Source organism: Blennius ocellaris (assembly GCF_963422515.1).
Source record: "Blennius ocellaris genome assembly, chromosome: 10".
Taxonomy (NCBI): Eukaryota; Metazoa; Chordata; class Actinopteri; order Blenniiformes; family Blenniidae; genus Blennius; species Blennius ocellaris.
The window spans coordinates 23418747-23442087 of NC_137659.1; the positions used below are offsets into that span (position 1 = coordinate 23418747).

General features: G+C 44.2%; 2 protein-coding genes across 2 annotated transcripts; both read left to right on the forward strand.

Annotated features, from left to right (window-relative positions):
* Positions 1-1238: 1238 nt before the first annotated feature.
* pask (PAS domain containing serine/threonine kinase) lies at positions 1239-15598 on the forward strand (the record flags this gene model as incomplete). Its single annotated transcript, XM_080503620.1, has 20 exons — positions 1239-1335; positions 2307-2503; positions 2603-2773; positions 2892-3026; positions 3118-3252; positions 3412-3601; positions 5039-5220; positions 5297-5366; positions 6229-6406; positions 7127-7332; positions 7439-7559; positions 7675-8219; positions 8302-8444; positions 12999-13166; positions 13256-13381; positions 13697-13831; positions 14713-14912; positions 14988-15121; positions 15208-15357; positions 15432-15598. The coding sequence occupies 20 exons, from the start codon at positions 1239-1241 to the stop codon at positions 15596-15598; spliced, it is 3450 nt and encodes a 1149-aa protein (XP_080359746.1).
* Positions 15599-17924: 2326 nt separating this feature from the next.
* mterf4 (mitochondrial transcription termination factor 4) lies at positions 17925-21874 on the forward strand (the record flags this gene model as incomplete). The annotated part of the gene is made up of 4 exons (XM_080503621.1): positions 17925-17953; positions 18126-18439; positions 18510-18694; positions 21485-21874. The coding sequence occupies 4 exons, from the start codon at positions 17925-17927 to the stop codon at positions 21872-21874; spliced, it is 918 nt and encodes a 305-aa protein (XP_080359747.1).
* Positions 21875-23341: the final 1467 nt, after the last annotated feature.

Genomic DNA, 23341 nt, shown 5'->3' on the forward strand with positions numbered 1-23341 from the left:
GGATTGACATGCCATACAATTTGGATTGTGTTTATTGGATTTATTTCCATTTTGAATATTACAGTTTTGAGAGGAACAATAAGTATAATTCATGTGATATTCACTTTCCATGTAATTGTTTTGTCAGCGCTTCATTAATTTGATGATACAGTTTTATTGTAGTGGATTTGAATGATCCTCATGGTGTATGAGCATGCATGGTGGAGAAGTGGTTAATGCTCTCACCTCACGGCAAGAAAGAGCCTTTCTGTGTGGAGTTTGCATGTCCTCCCCATGTGCATGGGTCTCCTCCCACAGTCCCAAGACATGCGGGTGAGGTTAAATGCTGAAACTCAATGTCCCCGAGGTGTGAATGCAGCTGTGTGGGGTTGTTTGTGTCTGTGTGTTTGTCCTATAATGGACTGGAGACCTGTCCAGGAGTCCCTGTCCTCACTTGTCCAGGTGTACCTGTCCTGGCTCATCGTCAACTGGCGTTGACTCAGCCCCCTGTGACCCTGCACAAGACAAAGTAGACGGATGGATGGATGGATGATCCAGCTTGACATTACTCTAAAACCTACCCCAAAGTGCCTTTTCTCAACATCACCTGAATAAAAATAGCTTTTTCAAATTAATGCCAGGCTGTTCATAAAAGTTGTTTTAATTGCATGACAAGTGAGTATTTTCTGAAGTTTTTGTTCTTCGCCGAACTGAAACAGGAGGAAACGCCTGTCAATGTTTGAGGAGCTGAGAGCGATTGCTATGGCAACGACGCCGCTGACTTCCGGTTAATTATCCAATGAACGTATCCCGATTGGCAGCTTGAGTTTTGATTGGCTGCAAGAGGCTGTCTGTCGCTGCCCGCGGTTTCTAAAAACAAGCTTTATGAAGCGAAGAAGGAGAAACAAAATCCGTTGGTAGTCCAGGCTGAGCGGTGTGAAGTCGTCCGGGTCCAGCTACAGTCTGTCACAGTCACATTGGCTCAGCAGAAGGTTTGAATCAATGCGAGAAGATTCACTGCGCGAGAGCCGGACTGGCTTTGTTTGTGTTAGCATTAGCAGAGAAGTTAGCCGATGACGAGCTAACTTAACCCTGGTCAACTGGAGTCAACTTAAACTGCCTTTAACCCGCCGAGAAGGAGGGGATACGGGTGAGTCTGGTATTAAACACCGTGTGTGTCTGCCGGGCGAATGTCCTGAGCTCTAAACGCTCCGTTCTCCACAGTGTTTGCTCGGCTCCTTCCTGGCTGGATCAGAACAATGTGGCCTGATGGAGGTTCAGAGACGAAGCAGGACTTCTGTGAGAAAGGACAGACTTTCTGTGTGCTGCGGGACTTGTCCTCTGGCCTGCTGGAAGGTGACTCTGACGTGAATCAGTCCTACCCAGTGTCCTGGAAGCCCAACCTATGTCCTTTGTATCCTGGTTCCATGAATGGTACGTGCACCTGCTCATCAGAGCTGATCGAACGTGCAATTCCATTTTGTGTGCATGTGGCCAAACAGAACACAGTCACTTCCAGGCACTTGATTCCACCTGAGCAAGCACAAGTGACAGTAGAAAGGAAAAACTCCTTCCGGTTCCACATGAGAGGAGCCTGATGGATAACAAGTCAGAAATACTGTAGTTCATGAATAACTTTCCATGATCTTGGGGTCATAATATTAGATTTTATTCAGTACTCAAATGCAAAATGTTCTTCATGAAAATGAAGTGATTTCTCTTGTGGAGAAACAACAGGAAATAGTTTCTGGATACAGGAGATGGGTAGATTAAAGGTAAAGGTAGATTATCTTCTCATGGTAAAAATGGGGGTGTCTCGCTAAGAGATACCTGTCTTCACAATGTGGAGTTCACGTAGCCTTTTTTTAATTCATTTAATTCATTTTGTTATTGCAAGTTCTGCATTCAATTTCAAAATTCTCCTCTTGACATACAAAGCCATTCACCCCCACCCCCCACCCCCCATCTGTCTGATCGTCACGCTTTCAATCCTCCTTTTTACTGTTGTTAATACACTCTTAACTGTTTGTAAGGTGTCCTTGAAATAAAATGTATTATTATTATTATAAGTGATATGTGATGATTCATCCTTTGAAATAACTTTTATACTAAAACCACCAGATTCAGGGTTATTCAAGCATTAAAGTACAATAAGCCTCAATTGATTGGCTGAAATCTTTATTTCAGCTGCAGTTAACAAAACATTTCATCCATTCATCTGAAAATACTGAGCTGACAACATTGTGAACAATCAGCTGCTGTGATCACAGGGAGGACGGGGGCAGAAATGTTCTCCACATGTCTGAAGCCTCACTTTTTGCTTTCAGGTGAACGTCTGGATTTTTGCACATCTTTGGCCACCAGAAGTGACCCAGGCTTACTGAATGACTCCCTGCCCGCCGCGTCGGAGACGGAGGAAAGCCTCTTCGATCAGCTGATCTCTGGAGACTACGGTTTGTCAGAATGTCCCGCTGCCTTCAACCTCAACCGAGTCGTTCTCACGGTCGACCATGAAACCAGAGAGGTGCGAGAACATTTGCTGAGTGATGGTGGCGGAGCTTCATGTGTTTTACTTTTACCTTTAAATCTTTATTTTGGCTTTTTTTTTGTTTGTTTTTGTTAGGTCTTATCAGCAAACGACTCTGCCTGCAAGCTGTTTGAATGCACGACTGATGAGCTGATCGGACAGAAGCTTTCCTGCTTTTTAAAGAAAACCAGGCAGATTGTTGATGGAGTGCTGGAAGAAGATCTGCTGCTTGTAGATGGAACCGTGGCTCATGTGTCTGGGAAAGTGGTACGAACTACATACCATGGATTGACTGACATGTTCTCGTACTGCTGCCACACAGTGAAAACTCTCTGCTCCACCGTTACGAGATGAGTTGTGTTCCGTGTGCTGCTGCTGTCTGTAGGTGGACGCTGTGATGTCATCAGGCGAGGCGCCCGTGTCTCTGTTCACCCACAGAGAGTCACAGGATGAAAAGCAGTGGACTGTCGTCATTGAACGAGTGGAAAGCTTATCTGCCTTTTTGTCCTTCTCTCAAGATGTAAGTGTGCGCTCATTGAGCAGCCCAGTGTTCCTCCCTGGATTCTCTTCACGTGTTAATGCTATACATTTACACCCAATGCCGTTTTCAGGGCTTCATCCAAACCTGTGACTTTGCCTTCGCCCACCTGCTCGGATTCCACCACCCAGAGGAGTTAAAGGGAGTGTCTGTTCAGCAGCTCATACCCGCTTTGAAAACTTGTGTCCACAGCCATGCGTTGCCCAAAGTAAGCCTGAAACTGTTTATCTCAGCTGAAGGCAGCTTCCCTGTTTAAATCACGTTGAGCTTCACATTATTTGGTAATGCAAAGAAGAAAAAACTGTTTTAGTCAACCTCGAGTATTTCTGCACGTCTACCATCTTCACGTGTCCTTCGCTCTTTTTAGACGCTGAGGGTTCAGAGAGTGCACGGTCGAAGCAGAGGAGGCGCATCAGTCCCACTCTGCGTTAAACTTCAGGGCGCAGTCCTCTGTGGAAAACCCCCACAGTCACCAGGTGGATCAGCAGACAGCCTGGAAGTCTCCAGGCAGCCGTGCTCCTCGCCCGGCAGCTCCGACGTCTGTCGGCGGCCTTCAGGTAGATGTAACATATGGATCGTTCACAAAGGGATTAAATACGTGCTTAATTGTAAGCAAACGTGTGTAATTCCCTGTCCTGTCGTTTCAGCCTAATGTTGCACGCTCAGTTTTAAATGAGGAGTTTTTGTTGGTTCCTGTAAAAAAGGTCATTTCCCATGAAGTTAACACTCGTCATTTGAATCGGGTGCAGGTGTCTGAACCTTTATGACAAAAAGAAGTTTTGGGTTTGTTTGTTTTCGAATTTTCCACCAAATAAAAAATGTCTGGAGCTGTATACTGATCCAAAATGAAGGAAAAAACAAAACAAAAATTGCATTGACTTACCTTTCAGAAATAATATTTTGTTCTGTAGCTAGTTTGATCATTTTCTTTTTCATGGATTTTTGCTTTAATTATTTAAATATAACTGTTCTTAATGGTTAGAACGGTTTTAGCTTTTTTGGCAGTTTTTTGTGATTTTATTATTTTTAACTGTGTTTTTGGGGGGGGGGTAGTTTTAGCTATTTTATCCATTTTGTTTTAGCAATTTTAGCTGTTTTGCATTCTTAAGACCAGTGTTTTTCCACCTTTTTGAGCCAAGGCACACTTTTTTGTTTGGAAAAATCTGGAGGCACACCACCACCCGAAAATATTAAAATGTGAAACTCTGTAGCCTCTATTAACAATATAAAGTCTTTCTCATCAAAGTTTTATCAACAGGAATCAAATAAATACAGAAAAAAAGTATTTTCCAATTTCTTTTTTTGAATTGTGCCTCCCTCAGTGTGAAACCTGGACCTGATGGATGAAGAGCTGAGATCCTGGTTCACATTCTTCCTTTTCTAAAACTTCTCCATCACTGTCACTGACACAGTACTTTGATACAAGATGGTAGCAGGAGGTGGAGATGAACCACACTGACGTCTGTCACTTTACATTTCACCAGCAAAGTTCTGTGCTGCCATCTAGTGGTGAAGAGTATTTATACATGATTACTCTTCAACACTGTCGGCTGTGAGAGCAAATGATTTTTTGAAAAAAATGTGAAATTGGATGATTTCCCACGGCTCACCTGACGATCTGGAGGAAACACCAGTGTGCCGCGGAGCAGTGGTTGAAAAACTCTGCTTTAGATGATGTTCAGCCAGGAGCTTAGGCTATTTTTGAAAAACAGCGAGCCATGCACATTTAATTAAATGTTCATTTACGTAGAAGTTTCCGGAAGTTTGAGAGCCACTACAGAGAAGCTGAAGATCCACATGTGGCTCCAGAGCCTCAGGTTGCAGACCTCTGGTCCACTTTAACCCACATTGACCACTTTCTATGAGTTGTCATCAGCACTGGAGGCCATCACTATGAGCCTCCAGTTTGATTTAAAAAAAAAAAAATTTTTTTAAACCTTGTTTTATTAACATTGTGAACGATGTCTCCTTTATCATGTGTGTCTGTTTCTCAGATGCGAACGTGGACAGCACTGTCCTCTCCCCCAGTCCCACAATGGAGTACTCTGGGACAGTCTGGGTGTTTGCTCCCACGAACGGCCTCCTGGTGCTGCGTCCCGACGGCTCCATCTCCAGCATCCACAACCACCTGGCTCTCAGTCTGTTTGGCTACAGCCGAGATGAGCTGCTGGGGAAGGTGAGCTGAGCGGGGCTGTTTGGACCGAGCAGCCTGCCCACTCTCACGTCTGTCGCTGCTGCTTTGTCACCCACAGAGCGTCGCCTTCCTAGTGCCGGGCTTCTTCAGACGGGCGTCTTACTCAGATGTAAAAACCAGCTCCCGCTGTGCGGCTGGTCGACGTCCAGCCCCATCCAATGTGTCAAGAAAGTCTGGTGAGACCAAAACCTGTCGGGGAACCTTTTACAACCTGCTTGACGAGGGAGGAAAAAAAACAACCTTTAGAAATGGAGCCGATGACACAAATCAAGATGCTTCAATTAAAAGTGCCACTTAGAATTCCCCTACCAGAATCCACATGGGGGAAAAAAGAGAAATGTGTTGGCTGGTTTTAGTTGTTGGTGTCCATCTCTAATAAGTTGTCAATACCTTTCTTGAGGAAACTCGTCATTACACTCAGGCAAACCCATATTTCCAGCATTTATATTTTGCACAAGATTCCTGGGTTTGTTGACATCTTGGCATCGTGGAAATGCCTGAAGATTCCTGGAAAGAATCCTGTTTGTACTCTTGATCTGGCGAGATCTCCATTTGTACTGGAAGAACGAACAGCGCTCAGTCTCACAACATGTCAGACTATTGTTGTGGCTTGAAGCCTCTCCTCTGAGGAAGTCTGTTTGTTTTTCCAGACTGAATCAGTCAAATGTTGATATCTTCGCTGGAGCTGCCGCGACGCCATCTTTGATATCCCAGAAACCCTTGCGGCAGGTTTTCAACGATGTCAGTTAGCAAAACCAAAACGCAGTTTGATGGCTACAAATTCCGGTTTATTTGTCAACATGGACTTTGGTGTGATGGATTTAGGCATCTGCAGGTTGGAAATAAGTGGTGATGGTCTTGTTTTCCTGTGTTGGTTTATTCTCTGCAGAGGCGAGACCTTTGATGGGAAGTTTTTTTTTAATTGTGGGAGAGTAACTTTAAATGTCTTCCTCCTGTGTCTAAACCGTGTTCTTTTCCTCTTCACATCAGTGTTGGACCCGTCTTCACTGGTGGCTGGAGACATGGGCATGGTGCACCAGGCCATCCTGGGCAGGACCTCGACGGGGAGGGGTCGGATCTTCACTGGAACCAGCACCACGTTGGACAAACAGGGCAGTGCTCTCTCCACCTTATCTCCACCTGCAGTGACTTCTACCCGGATGGTTACGTAAGTCCATCAGGCAGCGGAAGCTCCTCGTCAGACGTGACTGTCGCTTTGAATACCTGAGGGGCAGAAGTGTTTCAGTGCTGACGGACTAGCAGGAGAATTGTTCAGTACTTTATGTTTTTAATGCTAACCGCATTGTTGGTTCCTACCAGTGACGGAAATTGTGACCAAAAAAATCTGAGTAATCCCTCGCATTGTATTTTCATGATTGATTGGACCTTAAATATCTGAGAAGGAATAAAGAGTTATTTTGCCTCCTGCTGGTTAAACAGGATCTCAGCATTCAAAAAGAGCTGATGCACATTGCAGCGACTGAAGGTTTGGACCGTCTCTTCTGTCAAGCTGCCAATTAAAATCAAATAGTTTGTCCCACGACAGAAAAATGTCCATTGTTGCAGCAGTGACTGGACAGTAAACAAGAGTACTAATAGGAAAGAGTACAAATAATACATACAAATTGAAAAACGGTAATAATAATGATGTATGGTGACAGTGTTTTAAAATTTTGGAAGTTATTTGATTGAATGTGGGCGATTATTGCATATTTAGAGTAGTAGGACATTTATTATCTATATATATATAATACTGAAGCAATCATCAATGATTTTTTAAGATTATTTCAAAACCATCAATTTTCATTATCATTCCACAAAGATTCTATTCACATTTGTCTTTTCCAGCTGAAACTGAACAGTGAGATTTCCCCCGATGTGTCCTCAGGACCAACAACACCAGGGAGCTGATGGAGGCAGCGGCCCGGGTCGCCCCCTGCAGCCTCCAGCTCCACGGTGCAGAGGACACCCAGGATCTCCTCCACACACTGGGCCTGGTGGAGCCTCCTGAAGAAGACTCCTGCTGTCACGATCCAGAAGTGCCGCTGCACGGAAACACTCTCAATAATCAACCTGCGACCAAGAAAGCGCCAGGTGTGGTCCTGTGGAGCTTGTGTTTTATTTCCATGCAGGCTGCAGATACCTTTAGATGCCGTAAAGAAGGACACTGAGGTTGAATGTGTGTTTTGTGTCCCTGCAGAGCCTTGGACTGAGGCCGGTTGGACTGCTGGAGGGATACATGCTGATAAAGAAACTGAGCTGCACTCGTGTGCTTCTTTCCTCCAAAGCTCAAGCTTCGAGGTCATCTCGCTGGCGAGCCGGTGAGGGACGGCTTCCCACTTTGAGACTGGACAGGAATCCAACATTCATTGCATAATGTTTTAACTTGAGCCCCCGTTCTATAATTACTCACTTCATTCAAACGTATTTTCTCAGATCTTCCTCTGGATTCTGTGAAAAGTTCGCGGGCCATGGCGTCTCTGATCCGCCCCGGGCCAATTCTGCCCGCGGTTTTGACTCGGCCAGCTGCTTCCTGGACATCAACAGTGACGGCGACGTGGTCACCCGGGCGCTGGCCGACCTGGATCTGAGCAGCAGCGTGGAGGTGATCAGCAGCGGAGGCTGCCGCAACCGACACTCCATGTTGTCCCGCGACACGGCGGAGCTCCTGCAGACTGCGTCCGCCTGCGTGATCGACTCGGACCAGGAGGTGGAACCAGTGGAGGGAGAGGGACCGACTCCGAAGGAAGAATTACGGGATGAGCAGCATCACTACACAGATCGCTCTGCACGTGATAACGGACAGAGCTCGGACTGCTCTATGCAGATGAATAATGGCATTCAGCCGGTGATGGAGGTTCCTGCGACGTCCACTCCCAAGAAGCTAAAGGAGAAGAAGCAAAGAGTTTCCATTGACACTGCTCGTATTCCAGAGGGGCAGTTTGAAGGAAGTGGCTACCACAGGGATGGCACGAGGATAGGTTGGTACTAATTCCGTTTTTAGACTCGTAATCTTTTCACAAGGGTCATTAAAAATGTGTCGTGTGCTTTTTGTCTCTCCAGATGTGCTGTGTGACGTTTGCAGGACAAGCCTTCCTGATGGGAGCTCCTTGTTCTGTGTGTGGATGAGCAGGCGGGGCCAGCAGGCGAGGCCGCTGCAAACGGAGGAATCACTGCTCAGCCAGTCAGCAGTCAGCTTAGGACAGGTCAGTGACACTCAAACTGGCTCTGAAGGTTTGAGTAGACCAGGACTTAATAGTTCTTCCTCAGTATGGAAGACAACGTATTTTGTCCTCACACGAAAACCTCTGATAAAATTGTTGACGGTGATTTTTAACTCTTAACATGATGCAAAGTGGGTGAACAGAAGAGAAATCAGTATGCGTACGCAGTTTGTTTATTTATTTATTAACAGGATAACCCCTTGAGGTGTAACATCTCATTGGCCAGGGGTTCTTGCATCAAGCTAAAGCTAAATAATCATTTTAAAAAAAGATGAGCAAAATCTCAAAACACGAAACATGCATACAGGACAGCGGCTTGTGCAGCCCCTCGTATCTACAATAGGATTTGGTACAAAGAAAAATACATTCCCATGTTCTATTTAGAGCCTAATCATGGGATGAAAGCAAAACACAATAGCAAATCCCAAAGTATCATAGTAGTAAAGTTGCAGAGGCAATAGAAATGGACATTGTTACCACCATTAGCTTTCCCATTAAGTTGAAATTAAACCAGCAACAGCAAAAATGACAAATACAACAACATAAAAAGGACCTTGATCAAAGCAAAGGACTTGTTCTTCTTCTGACCTGTAAAGTTTCCATCACTTCCAGCTTGGTTCCAGAAAAAGAGCCGACTCACAGGATTTTGTTGCAAAGAGGAATTTATTCCCAAAATAATGTAAAATTGTGCGTGAAATGGATCCATTGTATCTTTTAGTGTTTATTATATGCTCAACATGGAGAAGGATGCTACATTTGATACTTTATATTCAATAAAAAAAAAATCTAAGATTTTGATGATAAAACATTTTTAAACCATCTCAAATTGACTAAACAAAAAATCTGTGAACAATTGACTATTTCCACAAAATGCAGAAACTATCGGACAACAAAGTGTTCAAGAGAAAAACCATATCATGGCAGCCATTTTTGCCAATTTCATCACTGGCCTGGTTTTAATGTGCTCAGGATGGTTGGTGTAAACGGTCTCTCGGAGCTTTAAGGTTTTTCGGCCAGAGGAACTCGCGGGGGTGAGAAACACCACCTTGGCAAAGTCATTCATGAAATGATGGAAACAAAAACCTCCAAACAAAGGATGTAAATTAAATGTACTTGAGAATGAATTAATGTGCACAAAAACCGGCTCGACAGCAAAGAGGTGTGAAGTTCCTTTGTAACATGGACGGCTGGAACAAAGGTGCGAAGAATCAGAGCCGTCAGCTCTGGTACGTCTCCTGTGAAAACTTTCGATTGACTGATTGTAATGGATGAACCTGAACCCAACTCCTCGTGGCTTCATAAGAACAGGATTACATGCTGCTGCTGGTTAACATGATCACCATTCAGTTTGACAGAAGGACGATCAAGTCAGCTTCATTTCAATAGCACTTTAAAACCGCTGAAGCCAAGGCGCTTAACATAACAGACGACTTATGATAACAATAAAAGAGGAACCAGTAGAATAATAAAATGCACTAAAACAACCATTAAAAGCAGGGACAGAGTCTCAAACATGGTTAAAACCAGAGAATAAAAATGGGTCTTAAGATTGTTTTTAAAAGTGAAAGTGATTGTCTGACCACAGTGGAGCTCATTCCTCCAGAGGAGCTGCAACAGACAAAGACCAAACGCATCTTTTATGTTTCATGTTGTAAAATGTCAGTTGCCGAGGATGAGTAGTCGTGAAGATAAATTGTTCCTTTGAAAAAGTAACTTATCATTAGTTTAAAATCAGGGCTGAGAAAAGAAAGAAAAAAGAGAGAGGGAGAAACTCGAGGTCCGTTCCTGACCTCCGATGGATTATCAGATGACTCGTCCACAAAACTGCTGGACTCCATGGAGGAGGTCCCAATTTTTTGGAGAAAATACATTTTACAATAACATATCGTTATTTCTAATTGATCTTTTATCTATTTCTCTCTCTCTCTCTCTCTGTCTCTGTCTCTGTCTCTGTCTCTGTCTCTCTGTCTCTGTCTCTGTCTCTGTCTCTGTCTCTGTCTCTCTCTGTCTGTCTGTCTGTCTGTCTGTCTCTCTGTCTCTCTGTCTCTCTGTCTCTCTGTCTCTCTCTCTCTCTCTCTCTCTCCCTCCTATTATATATGATGAGAACTAGAATGTAAACAACGCTAATAATTTTAATAGCTATACATGTGTTTATCTACAACGTCTATCAGGGATGAAACCAACGTCGACAATGCGTCTCGACATGTTCAGATACAACTTAAAGGTCAAAGAAATGAGAAAACAATCTGTCATGTTAAATTGTTGCATGGCAGATGATCAAATGTGTATTTTTTTGAAATATTGTTTTGGTTTTTTTTACTTTTGGCGACGGGGCTGAGTAATTCTGATCGAAGACGTTGCGCTGTAAATATGTCCATCTTTAGTTGCAAAGTACAAGTAAACATCTGCTCCTCTTGTCATTTAAAACTGCAGCTTCTCATACATTTTCATATATTACCACTTTGCTATACTGGCTTGCTGGTTTCAGCCCCCTCCCCACCCCCACCTTACAGAGTGTGAAACAACCAAGATAATCCCATCGTTATAATCCGCCCTGGATGATAAACCAAAAAAAACAAACTCCCCCGTCGACTCTGATCTTGACTGAGCGCCGCCTCCTTCGGCTCCGGTACATTAGTCGTCTGAACGCCTGAGACAGAAACACACATCTTCTCCTGGCTCAGATTCTTCTGCCTCTTTATAAAATGTCAAACTCTCTGAGGGGGTTTTACCACAACTACCAACACTTTTTTTTGTCTTTTCAACACCAAGAGACTTTGATTGGCCTGCAGAGTGAATCTAGAAACAATCACACGTTCTGTTGACGTTATTACACGGTGGAATATTTATATATTTACATAAAGTGTCTACATGCATTTACATCTCCAACTAGAAACAAAGAATACATTTATTTCAAGATATTTGGGGTGGATTGTACATTTTGTGTGTTCAGACCCGATCTTTCTCCAATCTTTTAAGGTTTTGAAAATGTTTCCGCGCTCATCCAAGACGCTTCATCAGCTCTAACGACACATATCTAGTCATTCCAGAGGGCAACAGTGTGAAAGAACTTCCATAAAACTTTGTTACCAACTGCGTTTTGATTTCAAAGTGTAGAAAACACAAGACTTCTCCAAAGCGAACGTCCCTCCTCCATAGGGAGACCATACAACAGCCGAAAACGTTCTTAAAGTGAAAAGCTACGAATAAGTACCGGAGAACTCCAGATAACAATCACCATTTCCACCTGGTGAAGTTCAGGAAGTACCCAACTTTGTAGGCAAAGCACAGTCAATTCAAATGTAAATAAGTGAATTCAGAAAATGCTAACTGGGTCCAATCAGTGACGAGGCTTTCAGTCCTGGTGCAGAGCTCACACTGTCAGCTGGAGCTGCTGCAGACTTTAGAACGAGACGCCATGAGTCGTACGGCTTTGTTTACCATTCTGTTCATGGTAAACACATTGAACAAGTGTACGCAAATACATTTTTACTTTTGATGAACAGCTCAGTTGGAAGCTGCATATCAATATCCTGAAGCCAAAATGAATAAAAAAAACCATTGGCATAATGTGTAAAATCAGATCAGTATTGCATCAAAATGCATTCACTCAACTCATTCAATAACTCCCTCGTTCTTCCAGATGAGTTATGGTGTGGAAATGATTATAAAACAAACATTGATCCTATTTTCTTACTTCAGAAGAAGAAGGCCATTAGACTCGTAAATCAAGCTGATTATTATTAAGCTCCAACAAATCCTCTGTTCAACATATCAAAGATGCTAAAAATGCACAATATAGTCGACCTTAAGACACTGGCATGTTTTTTGGGGTCAAATGTACTTAATAATCCTTCCAAATGTGGCAAATATCGTTTGAAATCCTTCAAATCAATAATGCTGAAAAAAGAGTGGTGGACGAGTTGTCTGCACCGTAGAGCAGCGCCCCACACATTGTTGCAGGGACTCGATATCCTGGATGTTTAGGGAAGAGCTCACGTCTTGTATGACTTGAAGCTTGCACTGCATGTCAAAATGAAAACCTCCACACGCCACTAAATGTTCATCCCGTCATGAACTGCATCGTCGGCAGGCTTCCTCTCGGCGCTCAGAGCTCAATCCAGCAGACGCACTGCAGGAGGAACCTTCATTTCAGGACAGCGTTCAAATGTTGGTGAGAGAAGACGTTTGGTTTGAGGAAGCAGTGACAGAACCTCCCAGGACTGGACTGACCACCTTCGCATGAAGCAGGGAGCCTCAGAAATCACTTCTCATTTGCAATTCGCTTTCCTTTGTCTCCCCCAACGACTCTGATGCCGGGAGAGATAAAAACTCACCTGGCCGCGGTTTCTGTGCCACGACGATACTCATCAGGCCAAGTCATTGAATGCTGTACATGACAAAGGGCTTTCAGGTGCTCCTGCCCTGATTGGTGGCGTGGCAGTATTTCTGCCGGCCTCTCAGGCCAGCGGGTCAGAAGTGACGGGGACCAGAAGCTGCGGCGCCTCATTCATTTCTCAGCCCTTCTGCTTCCAGAGGCTCGGCGAGGCCGCTCTGAAGGACACAAAGTGCTCCACCATGGACTTCGAGCAGTCGCAGGCGTGTGACGGCCAGTTTGAGGAGGAGTACCAGCCGCTCAGGTCCGTGGGCCGGGGAGCGTTCGGGTTCGTGTGGCGGGCGGCGAGGCGCTCCGACGGACACGAGGTAGGAAGAACACTCCTCTCTGAACAAATGCATTTTTATTTTCATTTTCCGTCGTGTGGGTTTTTCTAAAGCGAAGCAACCGTCTGCAGGTCGTGGTGAAGTTCATCAGCAAAGCCAGGATAGCGAGCGACTGCTGGGTGGACGACCCCATGCTGGGACGGGTGAGCCAGGAGATCGCCATTCTGACGCGCGTGCAGCACCACAACATCGTCAAGGTGAGTTCATTATTGTGTTCATGTACTGGAATTCCCCAACGAGAAGCTGCTATTTTTTTTTCTTCACAAGCTCTGAACCCTGCGGCTTAAACAATGAGTTAGTTTATGGATCTTTACAAGTTTCATTCCTCCATTGGTGGTGCGTTCAGGTGAAAGAAACATAAAACCCTCAGTGGTCTTGTAGTTCCGCTGTACTTCACTTGTGTTCTCAAGTGAAGCCCTCAACAGCCGTGTTTAGATACTATGGTAATCTACTTTGAAGTTCTACAGTCTCTTTTGCAGTGTGCATGACGTCCAGCCGGTGTGTGTCCTCAGGTGCTGGAGGTGTTTGAGAACGGGAGCTACTTCCAGATGGTCATGGAGAAACACGGAGATGTTTTGGACCTTTTTGAGTTCATCGACCTGCAGCCGAGGCTGGATGAGCCTCTGGGCAGCTACATCTTCAGACAGGTACCAATCCCACAGTTGGAACAGGACCGGACGTGGAGAGTCCTGGTTAATTCCTGGTTTCAAGTTTTTTCACCAGACATTTCTCATAAATGGGGAAAGAGATTTGACCAATCAATATATTGAGGATGATTGACAAGGATCCATATCAGGTCCATAACTACTTGCAACCGGTTGAAAGAAACTCGGTACAAGATACAGATTACTGTCATCATAAACAGGATTCTCCACTCCATTTCACATCTGCACTAAACGCAACTTGGAAACTGCTTCTGTGAAATTCATTTCCAGATTTTGGTCACGAGTTTCAAAAGAAGTCGGTGGGATGTTTAAAAAGAAAATGAATGCAGACCCTGGGGCTTTCCTCCTCGGCCTTCTGTCTAGAGACCAACATCTCTCCTCATGACTTTATAAGCTGTTTGATAATAATACTGCAATACTGACTCAAAACGCTGCCACCTAGTGGTCTCTGGTACATGGAGACCTTTAATATCCTCCCTCGTGAAAGGCTACAAGTTGTGGTCGAGGGTAAAGATCAATTATTTTTAGCAGTTTGGACACCTTTCCTAAATGATATACCTGCAGATCAGACACATCTGCTAATGAGGGGCAGACAGTTTTCTTAATGGAATCAAATCTCACTTTTAACTCTCAAAATCCAACTAGCAACTTTTTGTTATCCTTTGTATTTAGAATTCACTAAATCTAGTTTATTAATCAACTTTTAGTTTTTTTACTTCCCCTCTTAAGTGGACTATATTCAGCATTTCTTCTTGTTTAAATGGTCAATGCTAATGGGTTGGGTTTGTTTATGTGTGCATACAAACAATAAAATGTGTTCCCAGAATGTTTTTTTTTAAAGCGACTGTTGTGCCTCTCCCCAGCTGGTGGCGACGGTCTTCTACCTGAGGTCTAAAAACATCCTCCACAGAGACATCAAAGACGAGAACATCATCATTGACAAGAGCTTCCACATCCGGCTGATTGACTTTGGCTCCGCCGCCATGATGGCTCCCGGGAAGCTCTTCCATCGGTTCTGCGGCACGCTGGAGTACTGCTCCCCGGAGGTGCTGCAGGGGAACCCGTAAGTGTCACTCTGGAGGTTTGGACGCCACCTTCCCGAAGCCCTGTTGACGTAGTATCGCCATGTCGTTCGTAGATACGAGGGTCCACAGCTGGAGATGTGGTCTCTGGGAGTTCTGCTCTTCACTCTTCTGTTTGGCGAGAATCCCTTCTGTGACGTGGGCGAGATCCTGGAGGCCAAGCTGCGTCTCCACTATCAAGTCTCCGGAGGTCCGTCTCCACTGTCTCGGTCTGTGACGTCGCTGTGAGGTTCTTTTTTCCTCAGAAACTTTACCAGCCTCGTGCTTTGCTCTCAGACCTGCAGTGTGTGTTACGAGGACTGCTGCACCCGGATCCCACTGAGAGGATGAGTCTGGACCAGTTGCTGCTGCAGCCCTGGGTCAGCCAGCCCATCTCCCTGGCAGAGTACAGCTGGTCCGAGGTGGTTCCTTCCAGCCAGAGCCACTGTGAGTCTTTTTCACGCCGCAGTCCAGATCCAGTCGTGTTGCAACACACTAACAAGCCTCTCGTCTCCAAACAGGCTCGCCGGGACAGGAAGCCAAGCATGAGGCGCCCGTCGGTCAGGACCTGTTCCCAGACCACGGGGATGAGACTCTGCCTGATGAGGAGGAGGAGGAAGATGAGGAAGAGATGTTGTCCAGGGCCGCTCTGGAATCCGAGCTCCAGAAGTGTCTCCACGAGGATTGAAGCCTGGATTTGAGCTGAGAAACAAACCTTGGGTCCACAGGAGTGAAAAGGGAAAGTTGTCGGAGTTGAAGACGTGTTTTCTCCTTCATCATCACAAAGGGCTTCTTGACAGATTTCTAAGAGCTTCACTGGAATGCTTTATATTTCCTTTTTTTTCCCCAACTGTATCCATTTTATATTTAGCCTTTTAAATTTAAAGACTTGAAGTTGTGAACTTTTAGAAATGGTGACTTGCTGAATCCACAACTTCAAGCTGAGAGGAACCCGTTCTCTTCACCAGATTTTATTCTTGAAGATGTGAATAAGTGTAAAGATATTTACAGATTTTTTTATCTATTTATTTGCATACAACAATAAATATTTTACCACAAATAAGATTGTCTGTCTTCTCTGGGTCCAGACCTGTTTTTAGTCACAACTTTCTCCTGTTGCAGCAATACAAATGTTAGTATTTATTAATCACACACAGGCAAGGCATTTAAAAGAATGTCCCTCTGCGATTAAAAAGGTAAATCTGTTATAAGTGTTAAAGGCATTGAAATGTTTCAGCATCTGCTCTCATATGGGCATCATTATAGGGAATGTGCTGAATATTTTAACAAAACATTGCTCAACCTGATTCTGCATCCATTAGGACAACAATGTTTCACTGCAGAAAACGATGAAGTCTCCTGCATTCAGCCTGCAACTTTCACCAGGAAAGATTATAGCGCTGGCATCTCTACGTCAGGAAAATGTCTGCTTTACATATGTAATTAAACTGGGTTTATGACATGTTATCAGTGATTAACCTCAAATACACATTTGTTTGGACAATGGCAAAGAAAAGCCATGCACAGGGAGAACATGCAACCTCCACACGGGAAGGCTCCAAGTCTACTCAAACTGAAATGTCTGAGTACTGAAAAAACACAACACACAATATATAACATTCAACACTGTAAACTTTATGTATAAGCAAAAAAAAAATACTTTTATGAGATTTCAACGACAAAACAAGTTATTAGTGAAGATAATAGTGTGTTGGCGTCAGTTATATAAAATATATTAAATTTCTTTGTAATATTTTTTTAATGTACCAAAACAAACGGAAAAGTGCGATGCGGAACCTTTGGGCTCTGACCTCAAGTTGTTGCACGGAACACTAACCGGCGGACCGACGGACCAGAATGGGCTCCTGTGTTGTTTTGAATCAGGTGAAAAATGTGTTTAAATTATATTCTCGGTTATTTCTCCTTAAAGGTAACTATTCTATTGTACGTAACATGAAACTGTTGCCCTACAGCGGACTTTATTCACGTAATTTTTATGTTTGCCAATGGAGCTAAAAACAGCTTTTACCTGCAGTTCACTGTAACGAGAGTACTCAGAAGTAACCTGAAAGATTACTCCCCAATATAGCTTCGATAGCATCTAACTTGCTTTTTCCAGTCTCCATTCAGCTTTAAACGCAAATGAAGCTAAAACAATATTTGGTTTTCAACAGAAAGATGCTAAATGTAGTCATTGTCCCTCAAAATGTCCTTGGATCTCTGAGATTGAGGAACAAGTACAAATATCTCAGTATCTGGTTTGACAGGAAACTCACATTTGAAACAACTATGTCTATTTGTCCCTTGTCTGGTTCTTATGTACGTCATCTCTGTGTGTGTGTGTGTGTGTGTGTGTGTGTGTGTGTATACACACACACACACACACACACACACACACACATATATATATATACATAGTCTATTCTCTTTTTTCTGCTACTATCCTAACTCTCTTTACCTAGGTGCAACGTGGAGCTGCTCTGATGAGCCAATTTCCCCATGTGGGATTAATGAAGTCTGATCCATTCTATTCTATTCTGCTCACAAAAGTCAAATCCAGTTTGGCTTTTCTTTGTCCAATCAAATCCTGCTTTACATGTTCCACCAAGCAACTACTGGTGAGAATGACGGTTCTCCTCGTCTTAGATTATGGAGATGTAATCTACAGATCTCCCTCTGGTCATTACCTTCTGTGGTCCTCAGTTCAGTTTTCTGCTGCAAACGACTGGAATCATCTGCAACACACCATCAAACTTTACACATTTATTCCACACTCAACATCACTGCACCTCGTTTTAGCTTTTATTGATTTGTTTCTTAATATATATCACTGTCAACACGATGTTCTTTGTGCCTCAGCAGGTAGAAGAGAACTTACACTCAATTGACCGACATGATAAAATGAAGGTGAAATAAATAAACAGTGATTACTCTATTTTACAAGGAGTTCTAAATTACGTTTTCTTTCCACAGATTCTCCATTGGAGCGTGAGAAACGTTACTTCATCTGGAAGATGTCGTCTCACGGCTCCAAGCAGCAACTGTAGGATGCTCTGTTCCTCCAGCAGGGGGCTCTGTTCCTCCAGCATGGGGCTCTGCTCCTCCAGTAGGGGGATCTGCTCCTCCAGCAGGGTGTTCTGCTCCTCCAGCAGGGGGTTCTGCTCCTCCAGCAGGGGGCTCTGCTCCTCCAGCGTGTTGCTCTGCTCCTCCAGCAGGGGGCTCTGCTCCTCCAGCCACCAGGACTTGACTCCTCTGTCCAGGAAGGCAGTCCCGGAGCTGTCCCGGAGCACTCTGGCTGAACTGGGCTTCACGGAGGCCCAGTCGGAGCAGATCCTCCAGACTGTGTCCAGTTTGAAGAAAGGAAGTGCTGCCAGAGACGTTTCGTCTTCGCTCAGCGTCCTGCTCGTCCTCGGGTTCAACTGCAGCAGTGTGCTGAAGCTGCTGGAGAAATGTCCTGAACTCTGCACGGTGAAAGAGGCCCAGCTCCAGCAGCGCATCAACCACCTCAGGAAGCTGGGTTTGATCGAAGGTGAGAGCCGGAGCCGCGTGTCGTAGCGTCGGTAACGCTGGGATGTGTTGAACGTCTCTGTCCCTCGTAGGCAGCCTGCAGAGGACGGTGGCTCATCACCCCAACATCCTGATGGTTCCCGTCAAGACGGTGAAAAGCGTGGTGCACTTCCTCCGGGAGAAGTGCCTCTTCACCAGCCAGCAGCTCACAGACATCCTCAGAGACAGTCCCGCAGTGACCCTGGAGGACCTGGACCAGCTGGAGTACAAGTTTCAGGTCAGACTGGTCTCAGCATGAGGAGGAGGATGGGTTCATACCGACTCTAACATTTATTCACACATTCATAGATCAAACGGCAAGTTGCACAAACAAATACAGGAGCATGGAACAGTTGGACATGTGCAGTCAAGGTTTAGAGAAGGTCACATCAAGGTCACCTTGAATCTTTATAATGCATTTTAAGTTCATCTGGAAATTGTAACATTTGTCAAAATCACACTATTCATAGTTAAAAACACATTTCTTGAAATGCTTATTTTACCTTTTTTTTCCATCCATCACAGTGCATGTGATCAAATATAGTTTGACATGTTTCCATATGTCAAAGCAGGTAAGAGACACTTGGTCAGCTTTGTTTGTGTGGTTATGGGAAGTTTGAAGCTGAGTCTTTCATAAATTCAAGCTCCACCTATCAGAGGTAACGCTATAGTATTTAACCAGCTTATTGTTCCAAACTGAAGAAATAAGAGCTAAAACTTTGCTTCCTGCACCCAAAGTGAAGATGAACGCTCAGGCAGAACATAGACATGTTGGAATTTCACTTATTAGATATATCCTGTCTTCTAGGCATATTCTAGGCGTCTCATTCTAAAGTGTGACACTTTGATGAAACCCTGCTGTTTCAGACCAGCACACAGCTGCAGTGCGCCCTCTGCTGGTTGTGATTGGACTTGTTGGTCTGGGGAGGAATGAAGATGATTTCCATCACATTTTCAGCAGTTTTGAACGAGTACAGTGGCCCAGAAAGAAACGAAACACAACCCAGAGAGGGAATGAGTGAAGCGCAGCAGCAGCACACTGCTGGGAGATCGTGTTTCCTGAATGTGCGTCTGACCGCTTTGGGCCACCGCACAGAACCGACCACTGAGAGCTGTCTTCATCCAGAATTGAGCCGTTAACTAACTCCTGAAAGTCCAGGCTCACTTGGCAAAGAACATCAGATCCTCTGAGGCTCAGATTCTCTGAAACATTTGTTCCAAAAACAGATGAATGAAATATGATGTCTTTAATCATTATTCTGCTCTTTGTCCATCACAGCAATAAGTTCATGTTTACCTTCCCCAACGAAAGTTCACCCGAGAAGGTTACGTTTTCTACCTCGTGTATTTATTTATTTATTAGTTAGGATGTATGTTACCAACTTTTCACAAAAACTTCTCACTGACATTTTCAGGGATGATTTATCATCATCCAAGAACCAATCGATGAGATTTGGGGACGTTGATGGTGAACCGTTTTCAAATAAATCCCCAAAAAAGTGGGACAAATTTCAAATCCATCTCCTTTCATCTCATCATACTAAAGTTCCTTTGAAAGTTTCTAATAACGGAGCTAATACGTCTCCCAGAAACTCTTGCAGCCACTCTGTAACCTGGTGGCTCAGCCGTTTCCATGGCAACAAGTCACATTTCCCACAGTGATGTCACTTACGAAAATACCTAGTTCACATCGATGTAAGCTAACGGCTATAATGCTAGTGAGGCTAATGCAAATGAACGTGGCACTGGAGAAGGTCTGCACTCTACCGAGTGTAGCTCTAGTTAGGAATGTGTTGAAAGTCATCCGGTGTTTAACCTGAAGTTGGTTTCCCACTCAGTGGCTTAGTGTAGATTTAGGTAACCGTCCAACGTGAAACCAACTTCAGAACGAAACAGTCAGTCTGTCACTGAGCTCAAAAACTAAATATTGTTTGTACATAGTTCCAAAACAAAGTATTGGCATTAAGGAGTGAGAATGTGTAATAGTTTCCCTCCTCCATTCTGTGTAGTTCTGCTCTCGCCAGCAGAACCCTGCTTTTAAATTCCAGCTGGTTACAAGCCTTTCTAGACCCGCTATTTTAAACTTTATACACAATGTTTAAAAGCCAGAAAAACAAACAGAACTGAAAAGTGCAAAATTTCAAGTATGATAAAAATGCTACCAAGCAAAATAACTACGGAAAAATAAGGAATTGAAGTGGAAAGTAAAAACTGTGAAACCTTAGTCTTCTAAAGTGCACTTATAGTGAACATCTGTCTCTATGGAAACCAGTGCTGGTCCTGTGAGCCTCTCCTGGAGCAACAACAACACATATGACATACTGTGTCAGCAAGGCTGGACTACTTCTTAAAATAAAGCTGCTAAAATTGGTATAAAATAAGAATAAATACATTTGTCATACCACAGAAGTGTGTTGTTACAGTCAAATTTTAAAGATTAATATATACAGATATATATATATACACACACTTTATGAATGTGTTCAGAAGAAAATGGCTGAATTCACTTTACACAGACTTAAATGTGCCGTTAACTCTCCTGGTGTTTGGTGGAGGACTGGGAGTTTGTGTCTGGGACTAACATTTTTATAATGTAACACAAACAGCTTACACACTCTCATTTACCACTATCACATCTTTTCGTTTCATGCCCCCTGAGAGGTTTGTCCACTTCATTTTTTTCGGTGTGTTTGACAACAAGGACTGCAGCTGATGCAGGGTCGTAGTGGGGGCCCCGTTAGGGAGGTCCCCGATGTGCCATTGCCTTGTGTCCTGGGGTTTCAAGTTGTGTCGCTGATACCTGCCGTCTGTCGGGGGCCCCCCTGCTGGAACCTAGCCAGTGACCCCGTGCTGGGATTTTCGTTGCAGCGTCTAAAGCAGTTACATTATTTTGTCATTGAAATGGACTAATGTCAGCCGTTCCTCGGGGGGCCCCTGTAGCTCGGGGCCCTATAGCCTGTATCGCCTCCCCGGTTGTGACGCCTCTGGCTGTTAGGGTTGTGTGTGAGTGTTTGTGTCGTCTCCGCAGTACGTCTACTTCCGAATGGGCGTCAAACAGGCCGACATGGTGAAGTTCCGCCTGTTCCGCTTCCCTCTGGACCAAGTCCGCTGTCGACACACTTTCCTGGAGCGGCGAGGGTTCTACCAAACCCCGGACAAGAAGGGACAGACCACCATCATCAACCCCCGCCTGGACGGCGTGCTGCACTCCGACCTGGACTCCTTCCTCACGCAGCTGGCCCAGGCCTCCGCTGAGGAGTACCACGTCTTCCACAAACTGCTGGCCAGGGAGTGGAAGGAGGAGGAGCTGCAGCACGCCAAGATCCAGGCTGAGAGGGAGGAGGAGGAGGACGAGGAGGAGGAGGAGGAGGAGGAGACGACAGGAAAACGTGGATATATGAAGAGGAGAAAGAGATGATGAGAACTGAGTTCATCTCTGGAGATATCACATCTGACATGTTTTTATTGCAAAGTGAAATTGTAACACTTGCAAGAAGATGAACTATTTTAATTCACTTTTTCCTTCATTAAATTCGATTATGCCTGATTTAACCACGTTTGTCTTCAGTATCGCTCTTCAAGTAAAATGTTTGTGACAAATCTTTACTCTCAATAGTGTTTTCTATATGTTTGGTATTAAAGTAATCTAAAAGTAATCAGTACTTTTGCAATACAGGGTCTTTTTCCTGTCTAATTTTGAAGTTAACCACAGCTTTTCCACACAGTGTAAGAAAGAAATCGTCTTGATAATAATAATCCGAAGCAGCGGGACACTAAAGGGGCTCAGTGAGGTTTATGGATTAATGTCTAGACTTCAGCTCGCTGGGACTTTGTCTTGAGTTTTATCTGATATCATGAAGTTTTACGAGGAGCCATGAGGAAAGAGACAGAACCTGCAGGTGAAGTTTGAATAGATAATTAACATCAAATTCAGAGACTGAGAAGGAAATGGTGTCGGTTTTTCAATATGACGAGGAAAAAATATATCTATCTATAGTAGAAGTGGAACAGATCAGCTGGGGTTTAGGACAGAATCACAGGATGTGGAGGGAAAATAAAAATACCCTGCTTATATCAAATAGTACTGCAGGTAGGCCACGGAACTCCGACACTAATTTAGTTGTTTAATGCTGTTAGATTGACAGACCTTCAGATTATGTGTCTGTATATTACACACACACAATAATATTCCCGTAGTTCCTCCGTCTTTGGTCTCAGCTGCTCTACAATGTCCTCGTTCTTTAACCAGAACATCAAACAGCTCATTGGGTCACTCAACATTTTACTGCAACTGTAAAGAATCAAGTCTCAGCGCGTGCTAATCGACGAGGAAACACTACAACTCAAGGTCACCTGCAGTCCAGAGTTCACCTTTTATTGATCTGCAGCCAAATGATCATAATATATATGAATATATGGGATAAAGAGACATGACTTTAAAGATACTAGCTGATTTCATAAAATGCCTGATGACATTAGTCATTCTGAGTGAGTATCCTGCTCATTTAAATAAACTTTGGACAGATAATTCCCCCGCACTGCTGGAAATATATAATGGAGTTGCTGTTTTCTGTAATGGAAGGATGGAGTCCAGCAGCAGCGACAGAGTGACAGAGGAGGGAAACGTTCAGTATGAGAATCAGACTGTTTAAAGCTCCGAGCTCTGTTACTGCGCGAGACTGTGAAATATCCTCGCCACAAATGTTGGAGGTGAAATCTGGTACCAGTTTGAAGTTTCACTGCATTGGCCGACACACTCCGGTTTCCTTTCAGGGTTTAATCTCTCAGACTGGACTTGGATCACAAACACAGCAGGCAGTGTGTGTGAGGCCTTCCCTCCACTGCAGGGAGGTGAGCTTGACTCCAGACCTGAACCCTGAACTGC